The sequence below is a fragment of the Hyperolius riggenbachi genome, chromosome 2, assembly GCF_040937935.1.
Source record: "Hyperolius riggenbachi isolate aHypRig1 chromosome 2, aHypRig1.pri, whole genome shotgun sequence".
Lineage (NCBI taxonomy): Eukaryota > Metazoa > Chordata > Amphibia > Anura > Hyperoliidae > Hyperolius > Hyperolius riggenbachi.
This window is the reverse complement of record NC_090647.1, coordinates 95575916-95597441: the sequence shown is the minus strand read 5'-3', so window position 1 is coordinate 95597441 and position 21526 is coordinate 95575916. Positions and strand designations below refer to the sequence as shown.

At 42.5% G+C, this 21526-nt stretch overlaps 1 protein-coding gene across 3 annotated transcripts in view; it reads left to right on the top strand.

Moving 5' to 3' along the window:
• Positions 1–21526, top strand: part of SUPT20H (SPT20 homolog, SAGA complex component) — a 148324-nt gene that overhangs the window by 68554 nt on the left and 58244 nt on the right. For all 3 annotated transcript variants that reach the window (XM_068267091.1, XM_068267089.1, XM_068267090.1), the window contains 5 exons: positions 3097–3236; positions 5755–5914; positions 7586–7642; positions 15983–16054; positions 20969–21126. In XM_068267091.1, coding sequence (XP_068123192.1) covers positions 3097–3236; positions 5755–5914; positions 7586–7642; positions 15983–16054; positions 20969–21126 — 587 coding nt within the window. The remainder of the gene's footprint in view (positions 1–3096; positions 3237–5754; positions 5915–7585; positions 7643–15982; positions 16055–20968; positions 21127–21526) is intronic.

Genomic DNA, 21526 nt, shown 5'->3' with positions numbered 1-21526 from the left:
CCGCCCCTATCGCTATCAAAAACAAAAACGAAGGTATAAACGAAAGGAAAAAAGGGATTTTCGTTTCGTTTCTTTGCAGCCTTCGATCATTGGAAAAACGAAAAACCATCAGAATCGAAAAAAAAAACGAAACCGTGGGTGGTGATATTAACCGTACAATCGATTATTTCGGGATCGAAAAGGACAAAAGGCACAATCGAAACGAAGGTTTAAACGAAGGCAAAAACGAATCGTGTATTCCCAGCATAACAAACATTTGACCAGTTCCAGATTTCTGCTACGTATATATACGCCCGTGTTTACCACTAGCAGATATGGGGCGTATATGTACACACTGTATACTTATCGCCGCCAATCGCGATTCCAGTGCTGTTCCGCTGCACCCCCGTTGTTCTGTGATGAGGGCATGAGAATCAACTAATTTTCGGCCCCGATCACTGTGCAGTTATGAATGGGAGAGAGAGCATCTCTCATTCATAACCGGAAGGAAACAGTTACAAACAGTTTAATTTCTATCTGCTGTAAACAATGAACTAAGTGTAGGGCCATCTTGTGGCCAAAAAGTAGAATACAACCAAATACACCTCAGTGTAACATGACACTTTTACATTCAAGCATTTATTAAATACTTACTATTGTTTAACCCCTTCCACCCCTAACCCATAGTTACCAAAATAAAATTTACAACATTAGAAAAAAATCCTACATAAATAGATATCTTAGGGAATTTTCAAATATGTTTGTAATGTGGGTATATAAATGTTGCTTTTGTAAATAAAAGCTTATAATTATTTTTATAGTATTAAAAAAACCCACTATACTGAAAAAAATACACCTTTGTTTCCAAATAAAATATTATCGCCATACATTGTACTAGGGACGCAATTTAAACGTTGTATAATCGGGACAAATGGGCAAACAAAATGTGTCTGTTTTACCTACAATAGCACATTTTATTTTAAAACTACAATGGCTAACATCTGAGAAATGATGAATTTTTGTGACTTTTTTCTTCTTCTTTCCTGTAAAATGCATATATAATAAAATAATTATTAGCACAAAGTACTGCCCAAAGAAAGCCTAGTTTGTCCCACAAAAAATATTGATCATTTCAGTGTGATAAGTAGTCATAAAGTTATTGGCAAATGAACAGGAGGAGCGTTATGTGAAAATTGCTCTGGTCTTGAAGTGGAAAAAACCTGTGGTAGGGAAGTGGTTAAATGTAAAAAGAAGAGGGCGAATGGAATTTTATTTAGTAATGAGTCACATTGTGTTAGCATGCATTTTTAATGTGCTGTTGAGATGCCCTGGTGGCTAAAAATGCTGCTTGCTTCACTGTAAGAATATGTCGTCATGTCGAAGTCCTTCGTTGTTTACACTTCAAACAAAAGCTTAGGCCCAGATCATACTTGAGCCAAAAGATGAGCTCATTCTGCCCATTTTACGGATCGGAAAATGGATGTGTGGACGGTTCCTAAAGTTCACACAAGTCCCCAACAGAAACACAGACTGCAGTAAAATCTGACCTCCCTTTTATTGTTTCATCCCATGCAAAAATGCTTTCTCCTGTAAATCAGAAGTCAGTCTGTGAGTACTTTTGTCAGAACCAATACTAAATTCTTTAGAGAAATCCGATGCAGTGGCTGGCAATGCATGTGTCCTGCATATGTCATTCGTCATATTTGTGTCACATGACACTGACCTTATAATTCACTTTCCTGGCAACATAAAGCACATGCCAGATTTAATAACATACAGTACTGTTGAGTGAGAGGACAGGGAACTGCCAGCACATGTGCTTTTGCTTTGCTAACAGAAGAAGCCAACAATGCCAGGTGCAGGTGATGTAAGTTCTGACATCATTGCCCTCCTTTGCCCATATTTTTCTAAACACGTTCATGAATGTTCAGTGAACTTTCATTTTGAGCTATTATAGTAATTCTGTGTGTATCCAGCATCCATAAAGAATAAGCAGTAGGTATCGGCAGAAATTGGTAATATTCTTAAAGGACGCTTGAAGTGAGAGGGATATGGATGCTGCCATATTTATTCCCTTTTAAACAATACCAATTGCCTGGCGTTCTGCTAATCTATCTGGCTTCCTGGAAGACCTGTCAGCTGGAGTGCTTTTAACAGAGCATGCTGTAGCAGTACAGGTAGGCCCCTTGTCCTAGTGAGGTGCGTCTTCTGCTTTAGAATGCAGGGGGCATTACCATGGGCAAAGTGGTGGCAGTTTGACAAAATGACCAACAAATCGTTAGTTCTCCAAAAATATATGTAACCCCTTCCTCTTTTTTTTCTCCCTATTTTTTTTGTTCTGGGTGCTTTTGCCTAATGTCAGGAACTGTGCAGTGCCAGAGGGATTGTGGGAAGTTTTTTTCTTTTTAGCTACAGTAACAAGCTTATCTCGGCATGCAAGTACCAGAAAGCTTCCTGTTTCAGATAAGATAAAAACACTATGACTAGAAGGGTATTGAATCCCCCACTCCTTTTGAAAAGTTTACACAGTGATGTAATGCTGGGAATACATGGTACGTTTCTGTACCATGTATCGAGCCGCACGATAGATTTCGGCACGTCCCTGCTCGTCCTTGCGGGCACCCGGATCGATTCCTGCTCGTCCCCGCGGGCACTTCTTATCTTCTTTTCGTTTTATTCTATTGTTCTGCCCGCGGTATCGAGCGCGGAATCGATCCGGCGGGGTATCGGGCACGTCAGGATATTATCAATCGAGCCATCAGCGGCTCGATACACGGTACAGAAACGCACCGTGTATTCCCAGCATAAGCCTATTGTCTTGGCGATGTTTGCTGTGGGAGGGACAGTAAGCTGTGGCAGTAGGGAGGTAAAATCAACACTGAAAACAACAGGATAGGTAAACTAAATAGGTTGTTTTTTATTAGATTTTTTTTTTGTCAATAGCGTTTCATCCAGCTTTAGGAAATTGAACCCATGTAGCTTTTATATATATTGTAAATGTTTCTGAGCTGTTGGTTTACTTTCTTGTTGACAGAATGAGTTTGGTGTGTGCGCTCTTAGGTTTTCTGAAGTTTTCTGGATGTACTTAATCCTGTGACTCATGTCCTCTTCTTGTAGGAAGACAAATTGCTGCTGGAGAGCCAGCTACTCCTGGCAACCGCTGAGCCCTTGTGCCTTGAGCCGTCAATCTCCGTGGCCTGCACCACAAATCGGCTGCTGTTCAACAAGCAGAAGATGAACACTTGTCCCATGAAACGGTAAGCATTCCCCTCCGCTTCTTCATTACACGTCTGCTGACACCGGCGTCTCGCTGACATCAGGATTTATTTGACGCTTCCTGCGTCAAGCATAAGCCATATCCTCAGACACGGATCTTGGCCTGTGTCATTAGAGAGTTAGAAGAATGCACACAAACAGACCTTTCCCTTTTTTATGTCATTTATAATCAGGATTGACATTGCAGTGTACACACTAATCTCTGAAGAGAGGCAATAATGGCATTAGCTTCACTGTTCTTCGTTTTCCATTGTTAATGAGATGACATTGTTCAGATGTTACTGATTATTGCTTTTTGGCTGAAATCGGATAATAAGCTTCTAAAACGTTGTGTGTATTGTTTGGGGGGGTTTGCCTAGTTTTATGTTGTTTTGATACTGAGCGACATCCGGGAATGGATGCTGGTGATTTATTTTCTTCTAGCCAGTTTAGAGAATTCTCCCACAGGTTACATTGATGATATTTAGACTTGGAAACACTGAAGAATGAGTGTCCGCTTGCAGTAACTTGTAACTTATGAGTAATTCACAGCAGTTATTATTATTTAAGATTTATATAGAGCCTGCATCTTCCGCAGGCGCTATACAGAGTATATTGTCTTGTCACTTAACGGTCCTTCAGAAAGCTCACAATCTAACCCCCTACCATAGTCATATGTCTATGTATGAATCGTGTAGTGTATTCATCATAGTCTAGGGCCAATTTAGGGGGAAGACAATTAATCTATCTGTCTATTTTGGGGATATGAGAGGAAACCGGAGGAAAAACACACAGACACGGGGAGAACATACAAGATAGTGCCCTGGCTGGGATTTGAACCGGGGAGACAGTGCTGCAAGGCAAGAGTGCTAACTACTACGCCACCATGCTGTCTTTATCAAGACAAGTGCAAAGAAAACTGTAGGAAAAATCATGCCATGCAGCTTGACAGTTACTCATTTTACATTGAGACCTGGGGCTTCCATTAGATATAGGAGAGACCCGCAAGTCAGCCCTGCACAGCAGTGGTTCAATAGATTTTTAATACATATCAAGGTGAAATCTGTTTAAAATGTATTTACAGTGTGTGGCGTTAATAGATCCCTCTCTGATCAGATTTTGATCAGAGAGGGATCTATTATCTCTTGGTTAAATCTGGTGGCCATCTTCCAGTGTATAGCCACCTTAAAATGGGATTAAACTCTGACATAACATTCAGTGAAAATGTTCTTTCTATTTTATTACCCAAACAATTATCATAATTGCTTTTATCTGTTTACAAATTACATGTTCCCAAAGTACTGTATTTTTTGGACTACGAGACTCACTTTTTCTCCCCTAAAAGTGAGGAAAAAAGTAACTGCGTCTTACAGTCCTAACTTGTGAACGCCTGCCAATACTAACCTCCAACCCGCTGCAATGTCGGGGACTCCCTGTACTGTGCCCATGCAGAGGGGGACAAAAGGAGGACACCGGGGAACACAAAGGGGCATAGAGGACACAAGGAGGACAGAGGCGGACACATGGGGGATGCAAGGGAGACAAAGGAGGACACAGGGAGGCACGAGGTACAAGGGGCATGAGGTACAAAGGGGGCATAATCCACAAGATGCCCCGTCACCATGGATGCACCAGGTTTAGTATATATTTTTTTCCTCCTGATTTTTGTCCTCTAAACCTAGGTGCGTCTTATGGTCAGGAGCGTCTTATAGTCTGAAGAATACCGTCGTTTTTCTGCTCTAAAAGCTGCCATTGTAATTTATTGCACAGTTGTATTTATATATTATAATGTATCCACAGAGAATTTATCTTCGGTCTACATTTTTTGCTTGTGTTCAGGTGCGTCTTATGGTCAGGAGCGTCTTATAGTCTGAAGAATACCGTCGTTTTTCTGCTCTAAAAGCTGCCATTGTAATTTATTGCACAGTTGTATTTATATATTATAATGTATCCACAGAGAATTTATCTTCGGTCTACATTTTTTGCTTGTGTTCAGTTGAAACACTTCTAGCAATGTTTACTAATAGTGGCTGATAAGGAAACATAGACAAGATGATGTAATCCCTTCCTCAACTTGGGTTGTAGAGCTAAGCTTCCCATTGAAGAAGAAAGTGGTCAGCAGGACCACAATCTACCCAGTTGTTCTTTGCGATTGTTAGATCGCAATCAACGCAATGTTCACCCCTGTTCTAGGCCATCAACATTCAATTCACTTTATTGTCATTGTGTAACACAACGAAATTACTTTTCATGACAACGCCACGGTGCTTATAGGGAACATAGTGATAGTAACAAGGAAGAGAAGAAATTATACAAGTATGCCAGGTATTACAGATGTTTAAACAATTTGTACACAGTGTTAATTATTTCAGAGAGGATTCAGAGTTCATCAAGTTTATGGCGGATGGAAAAAAGCTGTCTTTCAGTCTGTTTGTGTGTGTGCGGATTGATCTAAAACATCAGTTTAGATTTCCTGCTAGAACAATAATAACGATTTTAGTGTTTCTTTTTGTAACAAAGGTGTTTGAAAAGGTACTCCAGACCAACACTGAACAGGCAGCAGGAATTATCCAACTGTCCCACCCCACCACAACTCAAACTCTTAGACTATCTACATAAAAGGAAAGAAAGGAAAGCCACGCAGCCACAGTTTGACCTGAAGATATCCAAAATTGGAAATGTAAGTCTTTTGTAAACCCTATCAATTATTGCTGTTGTAATTCATCCGTATTGTGACATCACCTTTCATAGCCTCATCATAGCCCTGTACAGAATAAGATATGGGTATTGGTGAAAGACACACATACATACATAATTCAGATATATATATATATTATTAATGGTTCGCAGTAATCCAGCTGCAGCCCATAGGCTGTATGGGAGAACGCAACAAACAGTATAGTCATCCATATAACAATAAATTAATAACCACAAATATTGTCCAAGTGTCAAACAAAATTTATTCAGTACTTATGCCTTTAAAAAACAATTAAAAACACTGCAACGGTTGGAGTCCAGTGTCAGTGCATAATGCACATGTCAAAATGACTCACATGATAATGGCCACAAAAATAACAATCACCTATTGCAACAAAATCAAATGTCAAGGAAAAAAAAAAGGGGGATAAGTGAAAAACACACATCCAGTATATATGCTTAGCATGCTTTAAGGATATTGTCTTAACCACTTCTCTACTCTTGCCACGCATATTTACATCCCTGTATATAAATGCCTGTAAACACATGTAAACACTTGGTTCTGTTTTCTATTTTTAGAACACGGAGTTAGTATAGCACCATCTTGTGGCGAAAAAGTAAAACTACATCCAAATACACCATTCTACACTTTCCCATAGAAAAATTAAGTACAATTTCATTATTATTTAACTCCTTCGAACCCTTACCTCAAAATAAAATATTATAGCCATACATTGTACTAGGGACACAATTTAGATGTAGCAACCAGGACAAATGGGCAAAAAAAACTGTCTGTTTCATCTACAAGCAAGAAGTTTTGAATCAGGATGATACCATTTATTGGCTAACTTAGAGATGGATAAATTCTATTGATCTTATCAATTTAGATAGGATGCCTGGGAAAGCCTCCTCAGTAACAGTTAAGGCATCTAATTACATTTATGTTTGCTAAAGAATGTTTCTCCTCTGTATGTCAGTGTATATAAGCTGTGTTTTTCAGTTTTGGTCAGGAACCAGTCCGACGAAGGCTTTTTATAAGTCGAAAGCTCACTGTTTATCCATCTCTAAGTTAGCCAATAAATGGTATCATCCTGATTCAAAACTTCTTGCTTTTACTCATGGCTAACACGGTACAACACTTTACTGCTTCTACTATGTTTTATCTACAGTAGCACATTTTTTTTTTTTAGATTACAATGGCTGAAAGCTGAAAAATGGTGATTTTTTTTTTTTTTCAATTTTTTCTTCTTCATCTTCCCTGTAAAATAATATAATCCTTAGCAAAAAGTACTGGCCAAAGAAAGCCTAGTTTGTTCTGCAAAAAATAATATATAGATCATTTCAGCGTGATAAGTAGCGATAAAGTTATCACCGAATGAATGAATTTGAAGGGGAAAAAAACCTGTGGTAGGGAAGTGGTTAAAATCTGTGTGTGTGTGTCCGTCCATGTGTGTGTCTATGTGTATGTGCATGTATGAGCATCTAGCATAGGTAAAAAAGTATACATTTGTAGAAGAAAATGTACAGCAGTGACCATAAGCCATAAGGGACTTTACTCATACCAGATGACAATAATGAAATCTGTTAGTGTAATTGTTACGCAATATGTCGTGAGATTTCTATAACTAGCTGGGTTTCTTGCGTTTTCTTTCAGTGTGTTGACATATGGAAACAAAACCCCTGTTCCCTCGCTGTACCCTCTGAAATTGATGTAAGTATACAACACTCTGTTCTTCCATGATCCTTACAAGCTGTCTATTTTTTGTACACACCATTTAATTATCAGGCTAGTCCAGGCATGGGCAAACTCGGCCCTCCAGCTGTTACGGAACTACAAGTCCCACAATGCATTTGCCTTTATGAGTCATGACTGTGGCTGTCAGACTCCTGCAATGCATTGTGAGACTTGTAGTTCCTTAACAGCTGGAGGGCCAAGTTTGCCCATGCCCGGGCTAGTCTCACACACAGTATAATGTGATCGCGTCTGTCTGAAATAGAGGTGAGTGAATATGAACAGTCTTCCCTCGGCTCCCAAGGTCCTGCCTACCAGGGCTGAGCTTGTAATAGGATATCAATGTTTTCACTGCGATATTGCAAAATACAGGAAGGAAAAACAGTCAGGAGACTTGGCACAGACTTGAGCATGCATTTGGCTGATTAGGATATTGTAAGTGTTTTTCGGTTTCTCTATTCTGAATAAACAGAGTCTGCTAGTTTGCCAAGTACGGTCGCTCAGAGATGGCGCTTATAAACAAATGACGGTCAGCAAGATTAGACATTTTTGGTCCAATCAGGCAATGATCTTGTGTTGATGCCCCCCATCCACTGGGAGAACCGATTAGCCTCTACCAGACAGGATTCATACCCCAACCACATCTGCTGCCCACTGGCTGCCCCCCTTCTTTCCTTTCGTAGAAATGAACCAAGCATTTGTGTTACGTTATCATGCTGCTGTCACAATTCCCAGGTTTAAAGGACACCTGAAGTGAGAGTTATATGGAGGCTGACATCTTTATTTCCTTTTAAACAGTGCAAATTGCCTGGCAGTCCTGTTGAACCTCTGCCTCTAATACACATGTCGAACTCCAGGCCTGGAGGGCCGGATTCATGCCAGTGTTTAGGATGGACTAAGAAACAGGGCAGTTTCTAGGCTAAATTTCACCCAGTTCGAGAGTCAAAAAATATGCCCCCCCCTCCTCAAAATCAGAGCTGCTAAGTGAAATCATGTCAAAAGGCTTCTTGAAACCAACTCACCATTTTTATTTTTTTTCAAAAATTTTTTTTACTATACCATCTCTGTACCATGTACAATGCATGTAGCCCACCACAGTGCCAACCATGTAGCTCATCACTGTGCCATCCATAGAGTCCATTACCATAGTATGCATATAGTCCATCCCTGCACCATTCATGTAGCCAACCACAGTGCCATCCATCCCTGCAGCCCATCAGTGCCCCCCACAGCAGCAGCCCACCAGTGCCATCCATTCCTGCACACATCCCATCAGTGCCCCACATAGCAGCAGCCTGGCAGATCCTGCAGGATGGATGTATTGATCATTGATGATGGCCTGGAAGAGCCCCCCCAGCGCCCCGCACTCCTTATCCACCGCCTCCATCATGGCATCCAGCTGCGGGGACAATCCAGAGGAGAAATCACAGCCAGCAGATCCCAGCCGCGGCCGCTCCTGTCATGTGACGTCAACACGCAGGAGCGCCTGCCGCCCAGAAGGATCTACCTAGGAAGTAGGAACTGAAGCCGGTGATCGCGCTGGTGCGCACAGCTCCTCCTGCCTCTCGCTGCACCGCATCCGCGCGTCACCGGCTCCTAGCAGTGACGTGACGTCACATCCTTCTCCTTCTGCCTGGTGCAGGGGCTGGGTAATATAGCGCCTATGGCGAACACTGAAATTGCGCCCCCCCCAGTTGCTTGCGCAGTAAAGCAGACCTTATTGGGCTTGGCTATTTCCTTTGAGCACATCAGAAGGCCACTGCTGCACCTGCACTGGAGCAGGCCGGGCCGAGGCAGAGGCAAGAGAGGCTCCAGCCTCAGGGCGTAGTGTAGGATGGGGTGCAGGGTGGGGCCGAGGTAGAGGCGAGAGAGGCATCAGCCTCAGGACGCAGTTTAGGAGGGGGTGCACAACTCACTCAGCTATCATTCCCCTATTGTGTTTGAAGCAGATATAAATAAGATAATGGGGTACATGGCAATTAATGCAAGCCAGATAACTATAAATTAAGGTGTTGGGGGCCCTAGGGTGCCTCTTAGTGTACTAGCAATCAGTGTATGTCGGCTGGGGTGGGAGGGATGGAGGGGCGCACTTTGGTGTCTCAGCCTTGGGTGCAGAAGGACCTTGTCCCAGCTCTGGGAGCAGGGGAAGGTAAATATTGCAGGCAGTACTGCGCCTGCGCCACAGCCGACACAGGGGTTTCAGGGGAGCCAGCACTAGAACAGAGGGAGAGAGGAGGATAGGGGAAGCTTCATTAGGATCCAGAGGCTTCCCCCTCCAGAGGTAAGTACTCCCAGAGGGATTTATTTAAGTTATAGTGTCTCTTTAAGATTCCTGACGACTTCGCCCCTAGGAAGGTGGATTGGGGAACGCTTGTCGTCGGGGACTTCGTTGGATACATCTTCCTAGTTGTGCTGGTGAGTATTCAGCCTGTGACTTGGATTGAGGAGCTGTATGTGAGTTGACCTAATGCTGAATACACACGTTGAGATTTCCTGTTCGATTCCCGGGATCGAACGGATCGAATCGATTATTTCCAACATGCTCGATTCGGATTTCGATCGTTTCTGCCATCGATTTGGCATACTTAACATGCAAACCGACGGCAGAAACGATCGAAATCCGAATCGAGCATGTTGGAAATAATCGATTCGATCCGTTCGATCCCGGGAATCGAACAGGAAATCTCAACGTGTGTATTCAGCATTAGAATGTTCAATACCCTCCCCCTACCCCAGCATCTACTTCCTTATCTAGTCATTGCTGGTCAGTGCTCTTATCAGGATGATCTCCTGCAGCAGGGCTGATAAAAGCAAAGGACCTGTGAATCGTCTGACCTGCTGTGTACTGTGAGCCTGAGGAGAGCAATGTATGGACAGGGTAGGCTGTAAAACTGACAATGATGATATAGCAGCTTTCCTAAGGCTCACAGTACAGAGATGCAGGTGAGAGAATTCACAGGTCCTTTGCTTTTATAAATGCTGCTACAGGAGATCATCCTAATAAGAACAAATACCAGCCTGATGATCTCAGTCCCTCCCTGCCTGCCGCCTTCAGCACAGTTGTGTCCACTCACTCGTTCAGCGCAGGAAACTTCACTTGAGTAGTTCACTTCACTCCCTTCTGCTCCCTGTGTCACCGCATGACAGCTACGGACACACATTCCTCTCCTCTTCCAGCCCCATAAGCCCCAGCGGCACAGGCACAGCTCCATGCAGCCAATCAGGAGGGCGATGAGAGCAGCGTTGCTGGGGCAACGACAGAAGCTGGCAGCAGGGAGGTGGACGGGAGTCTGGACAGACTCCTCTCCCTCCTAGTACTGTACTGTATGGCCGCTGCCTGCCGGTTTGGTTGGGAGGGAGGGATGATGCGCCCCCTGGGAGAGGAGTCACAATGGGCGCCTGTAGCAGCAGCCCTATGTACACGGCTGCAGATACGAGTCTGGCCTGGCGCCCCCTAATCTGTCTCTCATCAGCGCCCCGTTCAGCAGAACCGGCTGAACGGGGCAAGAAACGGCCCTGCTAAGAAAGAAAGTAATGTGTTCTACCTGATGGACCACACCTTTCCTGGTTCAGACCCATCAATTCATTGTATCTGTATCAAAAATATGTGAGGATCTTAGCCCTCGTAGAACCGGTTTGACATACCTGCTCTAATACTTTTACCCATAGACTCTGAACAAGGATGCAGATTAGATGTTTCCTGACTGAAGTTTGACTGCAATTGCTGCATGCTTGTGTCAGCTGTGTGATTCAGACACTACTAATGCAAAATTTCCAGGCAACTGGTATTGTTTAAAAAGGAAATAAATATGACAGCCTCCATATACCTCTCTTCAAGAGTCCTTGAAAGCAAACTAGTCTCTTTGACAAGTCGCGAAGCAATAATATCCTTTGCTAAGTTTTGCCAAAGTTTGTTTGCCAAATGTTACCCATCAGCATCACGTGCTGACATAAGCAAATTACTTTGATTGCCACTATTTTAATGTGAAGTACCCAGCAGGTACTGATTGTGTGGCAAATTCCCCAAATATGTTCCTAGCTGATGTTAGTTTATCTCATCAGCTGCATTGCTTTCTTCTATCCACAACTGTTATAAATGGTACTTCGTTAAAGAGTACCTAATGCAACCCATAGCATGATGGAATAAACACACATATGCAGTAACAATCCTACTTAGATCTTGTTTGTGTTCCATTTTCATGTATTTTATTGGCACAGTTATTCCCCATCCCACGTCATGAGGCGGTGTCAAAAACCCGAGCGGTTCTTGCCTTTTTCATGATTGCTAACTCAGTGAAGGACCAGCCTTTAAAGCGTTGCTATAATATAAATCCGGCATAGCGGGGTCTGAACCCTCCATAACAGTAATTATAGATTGACGGTATACCTTGAAATGAATCAGAGCACTCAGTATATGATTTTATATAAAAAAATTTATTTGCTTATCATACAGCAAATATAAAATATATGAATAGTTCAAAGTAGTGTTTCCCTCTAACAGTATTCCATCTCATCAAGGATTTAGAGCCAAGTAATCATCAATCTTCTAAGTACATTCAAAAAAAGAATATAACAGTTGTGTTATGTAGAATAAGATTAATAGTAGTCTCATCTGTATCAATAGCTGTGTATCTAGTAGCTGTGTAAAACTTGTTGTAATCTTCTTAAAGAAATAGCATAAAAAAATAGCTTCTAAAAAAACTTTTTGCTAACATCTTATCAGAACTTAATGCTGAAAAATGAATAAAGTGAATCACCAGAATATTAAGCATATTACCCCTTCTCAGTCATCTCTTCAGCATCTAGAACCACGTGTGGGAAGGTAGCTTCTGCCTCGTGTGTCTTCTCAGGAGATTGGTAGGCTTGTGCAAACTATGAGCTTTCAGCTCCTACTTTTATAGTGATTGGATGCAATATGGCTGCCTAATCTGGACTTTCCCTAAATCCCAGGTTCTGATTGGCTGAAACTTCCATGTGTCAAAAACGCTATCTTTGTTTTTAATACTGTAAATAGTTGACATTTAAAATAACCATAACAGACTTGTTTATAAACTCCTTAATTACCTTATCTTGTGAGAATTAACGTCATTTGGAATGCTTATACATTCCGATATTTGATATCGGGTCATATTTGACGCAGTTAATTAAAAATGGACGTTACCCGCCATCTTGTCTGCTGGTTGACTTATTTGCCCCAGACATTGGGACTTTCAAACATTAAACAATGTCATTCATGACGCATTTCTGATAATGTGTCCTTCTACTAATTAGTTTGGAATGTGTCTGTCCTTTCCCAGACATAAAATTTGTCATGTTGACACTAACACTGTAAAGAGTGGGTTTCCTCTGGGCGCTCCAGTTTCACCCCATGCCCCAAAAACATACAGATATGTTAATTGGCTTCCCCCCCAAAAAATTGGCTTTAGACTACAATAGAAGCGTAAGGCAATGACTGACTACAGTAGGATTTTGAGCTCCTCTGAAGGACAGTTAGTGGCATGACTACAGTATATACACTACTTAACTTCTTGCCGACCACTTCACGCCAATTGGCGTGAACGCGGCAGCAGCCCCAGGACTGCTCCACGCCGATTGGCATGAACGGCGTTCTATGGGGCTAGCAGGAGAGCGCTCGCGCAGATGCGTGCACATCTCCACTTGGAAGGCGGAGCTCCGCCTTCAGTCTCCCAGCGGAGATCGCCACTCGTAGACTGTTAGACGCCGTCTAATATACCTGTACAGTGCTGCAATCTAAGGCAGGGCTGTACTGGGGACAGCCGTGCGACACGGCTGCCCCCCGGGGGGACACAGAAGCGATCAGCGGCTGAAGCGGTCCTCAAGTGGTTAAAAAGCACGGTGGTAGATGGCGGTGCTAAATAAATACACAATAATAATAATCTTCTGTGGGTTATAGTTATTCTGTAAAACATCTGCTTCTGTGATGTTTCCATGCATGATATCCTCTCATCTGGTAACGCCACATGTTTCTGTCAGGCTCGTGTCTACCACATTCTCCATAGTTATAAGTTGCTCCACATGCTCAGGACTTATTGACACAAATTCAGCAATGGGAAATCACATAAGCGTCCCATTGCAGCCGCCGCTCACACTTGTTCACAGCGTTAACGCAGCATTTACCCTGCTGTCAAAAATGCAGTGAATGTGCAGAACTAAGCACTGTAGAAATTCCAGGCGAATGCTTTGCGCGCTTAGTTGGCATTTGCCACCCAGGTCAGGTGCTTTTTTTTTACTGCTTGGTAAATGCGTTGAAGAGTGGGCGCTAGCATGTACTTGAAGCCAAAATTTCTTTCTGGGAAAACCGCTAGAAAAACTGGCATCAAGTAGCTCATGTGACTGACAGCAGGAGTCGCTGTAAAGACAATTTGTTGACTGCTGTAGCTCTGAGGGAAGTCACATGATCACCTCTGTAGCCACTGCTAGGTTCACATTGGCACTAAAAACGGTCTGCTTATTGGATCGAAATGCAGCAGGTTACCAGACAAGTGGATCCTATGCTAAGGAAGAGTAGGATCCGTTCAGAGAACGCTGTGATTTCAGCGCAGGAGATTTTGGCGCGGCCGGCACCACCATAGGCCGTAATAGGAATTGCGGCGCACAGTCAGTAACTTCGGCTCCGTTAGAAGACTGAGCTGAAGTTGCTTCTAAAACACTGTAATTCGGCCGCCAACAATAGCTGGAAGCCGAATTGCATTATTCCGCACTATACACGTGGACCTAGAGGGGGAATAGTATTTAACGCCGCCGGGAACTTGTGCAGCAGCAGGATAAGCCATATCCAGCTGTATCCTGAGTCCAAGTCTCCCGGCAGCCAATTCATATGTATGCTCGTTCAGACACATCCATTGTCAACAGATCTGCTTCTTCTGTTCTGGTGAGCAGATCACAATGCCGTGTGGTACACCATAATGGTGGAGGTCCTATACCTTCGAAACGAAGAAGCTGAAAAATAGTAACCATTAATTCCCATGGAAGAACGCAGTTGCGGAAGTTATTGGCCAAGTGTATTTCTAAAGATAAATGATGGAGGTGGTGGTGTTAATAGGACAGGTGATTATAGGCTCTGATGCTAGTTCCCGCTAAAGCTACATATGCACTTGATACAAATGTCTCTCAAAATTGTTTGTGATTGCTTCGGGACACAGTTCACCCCGATCACTATACAGATGAGCTGTTTCACTCTGCTAAGCAGTCTATTCTGTATTGCCAGGAAACCCCCAATTCTCAAAAGAATTGCACGCACACTACAACCCCTGCACTAAGCCGCTGCCCACAGATATGTCCGTTCATAGTTAAAGGGAACTAAGCACCCTTTTTTCCCTGGAATTTCTTTTGGTTTCTAATAGCTATAGTAGCTGCCATGTTCCCCCCTTTCCTCCTAGCTGCCCTTATTTATCCAGAGGGAAGTTAGGAAGATGGCAACTGTGACTTCTGCAAACTCTTCAAAGCAGTTGTCCTAATTACCCACCCCCCTCTGTTAATGAAAGGTATTACTGATGAAAGGCTTACTCTTTGCTAATGTGTGCAATAAAACAACTACATTAGTCCTTATCTGCCTGAAATTTCTGTGGTCAGGCAGGCCGCAGAAGTAGGCTAATAAAACCTCTGCTAAACATTAAAATGTAAAAAAAGGTTAAATTAAATTAGTAAATTTTTAAATAATATAATAAAATAAATAATAATAATTAATTAATACATTTAAATACTTTTTTTTAATAGTGAAACACATTGTTGGCATGCAGTTTCAATGTGCTGTTGAGATGCCCTAGGAGCTAAAGAAGAACCAAAAATGATGCTCGGTTCAATTTAAATATGCATGAACGCACCTGTAGCTATGTACACACGCCACAACCGACGCAGTAAGCCACCACCCACAACTGCATTTCCCACACTAAGCCGCTACCCACAACTGTGCTGCGCACACTACGCTGCCGCTCACAGATGCATCCATGTGTACTTAGAGCCTTTGTTTATTATACAATATAGGATTTAGAGGGGAGGGATGAGCAGTAGTAGCGCTATTACAATGGCAACAACTACAATAGCGCTTGGCCAGGCAGATAATAACTTGGCGAATCGCTGAAGGGAGGGCTTCTGATGTTGGGGTACATCTGTAATAACGCTATATTTTCACCCAAAGCGATCATTTCAGGCAAGGACAATCTTCAGTGTATACATAGCATGATAAATGCGCCCTATAGAATAGTCATGTTGCAGTGCCAATTATCAAGTGTTTTCAGAGTTCACTGTGTCATTTATATTAACACCATCATTGTTTTTTTTTCTCTCTCCATTGCTCAGGTTGAAAAATATGCAAAAGTGGAAAAATCTATCAAACTTGATGACTCGCAACCTACTGTCTGGCCAGCAGATGTAAGCAATTAAATCCTTTTTTTCTGCCCAATATTTATTTTATTTGTGTTATAATGTAGCACATGTGTGTAGTGTGAATTCAGGCTGAAAGGAGACCTTCTAGCACAATGTTAAGAGGTGCATTCTTCTCCTCTCGCATCATTAATGTGACAAATCAAAAGCTGAAAAGTGCTCTGGAGCCTCAGTAGTCCTATTTTGGGGTCAAGTCCAATCGAGATTTGTTCAGATGTAACCTATGACTATTGGTCTATGTATCTCGATGAAGCAGAATACCCCAATGTGATAGGAAATTAATCCTCCAATTTAATTTAAAGTAAATGTAAACCCCCCAGAAAACAGAAACTTACCTTACCTTACCTCTAGGTCCTACAAAGCCTTTCCGCTCCTCTCACAATCCCCTCGTTCCAGCGCTGTCACCCGGGGTAGCATTATTCGACCAATCGGTCGACTACTGCTCTGTGCCACTGCAGGAAGCTTTGGAAGTCTGCAGGAACCCGAGTGCTCATGAAGACGGGCGGCTCTGTAACGCGCATGCGCAAGCACAATCTCTCGCACACTCATGCATGCGCAGTACGGAGCCACCCGAGTACTCCCGAAGACGCTGGAACAAGGGGACCATGAGAGGAGCCGGAAGACTCTATAGGACCCAGAGCCTTCCCTCTCCTTAGGTAAGAATCTTTTCTTTGTATTTACAGTAGTGAACCTGCCGGAGGGGGGGGGGGGGGGGGGGGTAAAGTTAGATACATAGGGAATCCAATGAATGATCCTGAGGCTTCTCTGTTCCTCATCCACCCTACCGATGCTCGCCGGGACCATCATCTTTATGCAGTAGCACAAAGCCATTCATGCACAAAGGAAAAGCTGTGCACGAGTGCCTCCATGTACTTGCATCTTCACAGTGCGGTCACTCTCTTACGTGGACAGCAGTGCAGCCACGAGAACATATTCAACAAGCTCTTGTCTAAAATGTTCAGAGGGACCCAGCATTGGATTGGTGGGGTTCGAGGAGGATAGGAAAAACATTATGGAGCCGCCTCTCTTTGGGAGGACTCTGCTCCCGAAGACTTCCGAAGTCACCCGTGGTGGGAGACTCAAACGGAGAAGCTGCTACAGCATCGAGGGGACTGGGAGAGGAGAGGGAAGGCTCTATAGGCCCCAGAGCCTTCCCTCTCCTTAGGTAAGTACCTGGTTTTGTTTTTGATTCCCATTAGCTTTTAAGGGCCTATTTTCACTAGGGATGATCAAGATATGCAAATTCTTCCAAGCTGATGCAAATTTATGCAAATGTTTATGCAAATATATACAGCTTAAAAAAGGGACCAATCAATTTAAACATGGATTTAGGAAAGCAAACTTTTGTTTTTCTTAACATCTTAGTAAGGGGGCTTTTAGGACCATTGTAGTCCCTTACACACTCCAATGAGTTCTGGGTCACCATGAGCTTGCTGGTTAGTCTGTGCCTCTCGGATTTACAAGCCCTACTCCATAGAGCCAAATTAATCCATGCCATGCACTGATGAGGATCAAACAATCTGAAACAGTCTGTATACATGTTGGATTATTATGGCTCTGTACAAATTAACAAGCTGACACATCATTGCATTCCAGCGGTTCTGGAGGTGTGTTTAGCTTCTAAGGGTACAATAGTTAATTTGCATATATTCAGCAGTGATGCCCTGGGAGACATCTCAAGCTCACTCCAACCTGAATTATCGCAAATTCTTTCTGTTTTAGGAAAGCAAACTTTTGGATTTAAATTGATTGATCCATTTTCAAACTGCATATATTTGCATAAAAATGTGCATAATTTTGGAAGAATTTGCATCTCCTTGATCATCCCTAATTTCCACTAGCATATGCAATTTGGCAAACGCATGCGTTTGTATGTGTGTTTTTAATGAAAATTTTTCATCCAATTTTTAATCTCCATAGAAACCTAACATCATTGTGACTAGATGTTAGATGGGTAAATGGATGCAAAATTTTGCATCACCCAATGACTGCAGCAGGTTTAAGGCATCTTCTATTAACAGTGTAAAAATGGCAGAAATTTTAATATTTCCCTTGAAAATCAAGAGGTGAATTTTGATTGGCAATTATAGGCTCCACCCACTTCCCTGAATATTAATCCCAGTCACCTAATGACCATCTGGGCAAAGTTTGATAACCCTGCCATTAACAGTGTACGAAGGCCTGCAGTTTATATTTTCCCAGTGAAATTTGTATTTGGTTCTGCCCACTTTTTGTAACATGGACAATGACCAAGTTTGTGAGCTTTCTGGTCCTTGGCATCAATAAAAACAAATCTGATTGGCCGTTTGTGGCTCCGCCCCTTTTATAAATTTGAACCCGAGTGACCCAATGGCTAACTGTACCAGGTTTGAGGCTTGTGCCATTAACAGTGCAAGAATGGCAGCAATTTTAATATAACCTTTGAAAATCAACAGGTGAATATTGATTGGTTTTTCTAGGCTCCACCCACTTTTCTGAATATTAATCCCAGTCACCCAGTAACCAACTGTGCAAAGTTTGAGAACCCTGCCATTAACAGTAAAGAAAGGCTGCAGTTTACATTTTCCCAGGGAAATCTGTTTTTGACTCCACCCAGTGTTTGTAACCTTGACACACAGTCACTCACTGACCAAGTTAGTGAGCTTTCGGGTTCCTGGCATAAAACTTTGTAAATGGAAGCAGTTTATCCAGCAAAGAAATCTGGTTGGCTGTTTGTGGCTCCACCCCTTTAGTGAATTTGAACCTTATTCACTTAATGACTGACTGTAGCAGGTTTGAAGCCTCTGCCATTAACAGTGTAAGAATGGCAGCAGTTTCAATATTCCCCTTGAAAATCAATATGTGCATTTTGTTTGGCTGTTGTAGGCTCCACCTACTTTTCTGACTATTAATCCCATTCACCCAGTGACCAACTGTGTCAAGATTGAGAACCCTGCCATTAACAGTGTAAGAATGACTGCAGTTTATATTTTACCAGGTAAAAAGTTAGTTGTTTTTGGCTCCACCCACTGTTTCTAACCTTGACATACAGTCACTCAATGACCAAGTTTATGAGCTTTGGGGTCCATGGCATTAAAACGCTGCATTATTCTGTTGAGATTAAACAAATCTGATTGGCTGTTTTTAGCCCGCCCGCTTTTCAGAATGTAAACCCCAGTCTCTCAGTGACTGACTGTACCAGATTTTAGGCATTTGCCATTAAGAGTGGAAGAATGGTAGCAATGCAAATATTCCCCTTGAAAATCAATAGATGAATTTTGATTGGCTGTTGTAGACTCTACCCACTTTCCTGAATATTAATCCCAGTCACCCAGTGACTAACTGTGTCAAGTTTAAGAACTCTGCCAATAACAGAATGGCTGAAATCAATCTAACAAAGCTCATTGGCTGTTTGTAGCTCCACCCCCTTTAGTGAATTTAGACCCCAGTCACTCAATGACTGATTGTATTAGGTTTGAGGCCTCTGCCATTAACAGTGTAAGAATGGTAGCAATGTAAATATTCCCCTTGAAAAAATCAATAGGTGAATTTTGATTGGCTGTTGTAGGCTCCACCCACTTTCTAAATATTAATCATAGTCACTCAGTAGCCAACTGTGTCAAGTTTGGGAACCCTGCTATTAACAGTGTAAGAATGGTTGCAGTTTATATTTTCCTATGTAAAAAATTTAGTTGTTGGCGCCGACCAACCTAACCTTGACATACAGTCACTCAATTATCAAGTTTGAGCTTTGGGGTCCTTGGTATCGATAATTTGTATATTCCCATTGAAATTAAACAAATCTGATTGGCTGTTTGTGGCACCGCCCCTTTCTAAATTTGAACCCACTGACCAACCGTACCAGGTTTGAGGCATTTGCTATTAACAGTGTGGGAATGGCAGCAATTTAAATATTCCCCTTGAAAATCAACAGGTAAATTTTGATTGGCTGTTGTAGGCTCCACCCATTTTCCTGAATCTGAATCCTAGTCACCCAGTGACAAACTGTGAAAAGTTTGAGAACAGTGTAAGAATGGCTGCAGTTTATATTTTACCAGTGAAATTTGTTTTTTACTCCGCCCACTTTTTGTAACCTGGACACACAGTCACTCAATGACCAAGTTTGTGAGCTTTCAGGTTCCTGGTTTAAAAAAATGTGTGAATGGAAGCAGTTTATCCAGCAAGGAAATCTGATTGGCTGTTTGTTCCCCTGCCCCTTTAGTGAATTTGGGCCCCAGTCACCCAATGACCGATTGTAGCAAGTCTAAGCCTCTGCCATAAACAGTGTAAGAATGGCAGCAGTTTCAATATTCCCCTTGAAAATCAATAGGTGAATTTTGATTGGCTGTTATAGGCTCCACCCACTTTCCTGAATCTTAATCTCATTCACCCAGTGACCAAGTGTGCCAAGTTTGAGAACCCTGCAATTAACAGTCTAAGAATGGCTGCAGTTTACATTTTCCCAATAAAAATGAATGGCTGAAATTTGGTTGGCTGTTTTATGCTCCGCCCACTTATCCTGGATTTGTAACCTCGGTCACTAAGTGACCAACTGCGCCAAGTGTGGGGACACTGGCATGATTACTGTGAGAATGGCAGCCTTTTACATTTTTTCCATTGAGTTGAATGGGTGGAATCTGATTTGCTGTTTGTAACTCCGCCCAGGTGTGTAGGGGGGACGCGAGACCACCAGAACATATCATCCCAGGTAGTAAGGGATCTGTATACCAAGTTTCGTTCAAATCGGTCAAGGGACACACACACACACACGTCTGTTTTCAGAATATCTATGCTTTTTGTGCCTTGAAATAGGTGAATATTTCTCTAATTAAATGCGTAACATAAATCTATGAGGTACTTTAGAATGTAAAGGATTCCTGGAAAAAATGTAATGGAAGAATTAATATCTTTTTCAATTTACAGGATACAAAAGAGGATTATCTCTTCGATTGTGAATCAGGAAGCCCATTCCAAAAAGCGAAGCTTTCCATCTTCCAGAATACAGGAAATCCATTGTTCTTTGGTAAAATGCAGACCTCGAGTACAGATGAAGACGATAACTTCCTCACCCCTTCCTCTCAGTAAGTTCTGCAGTATGACTAGATTTGTATCATAATTTCATATAATAGCCATATTATTTATAATTGTTACTAATGTCATTATTCCCTCTATGGATGAATTCCTTCAGCTTAGCATTCCAGTGAGAGGCCTCAGCATTGAATCTCATCTGCTACGTTTCAGCACAGCCAGCCGCTGTCACTTCCACCTTTTCATCTTCCACAGAGCTCGGAGGAGCTTAAAGGGACACTTAAGTCAAACAAAAAAAATGAGTTTTACTCACCTGGGGCTTCCAATAGCCCCCTGCAGCTGTCCGGTGCCCTCGCCGTCTCCCTCCGATCCTCCTGGCCCCGCCGGCAACTACTTCCTGTTTCGGTGACAGGAGCTGACAGGCTGGGGACGCAAGTGATTCTTCGCGTTCCT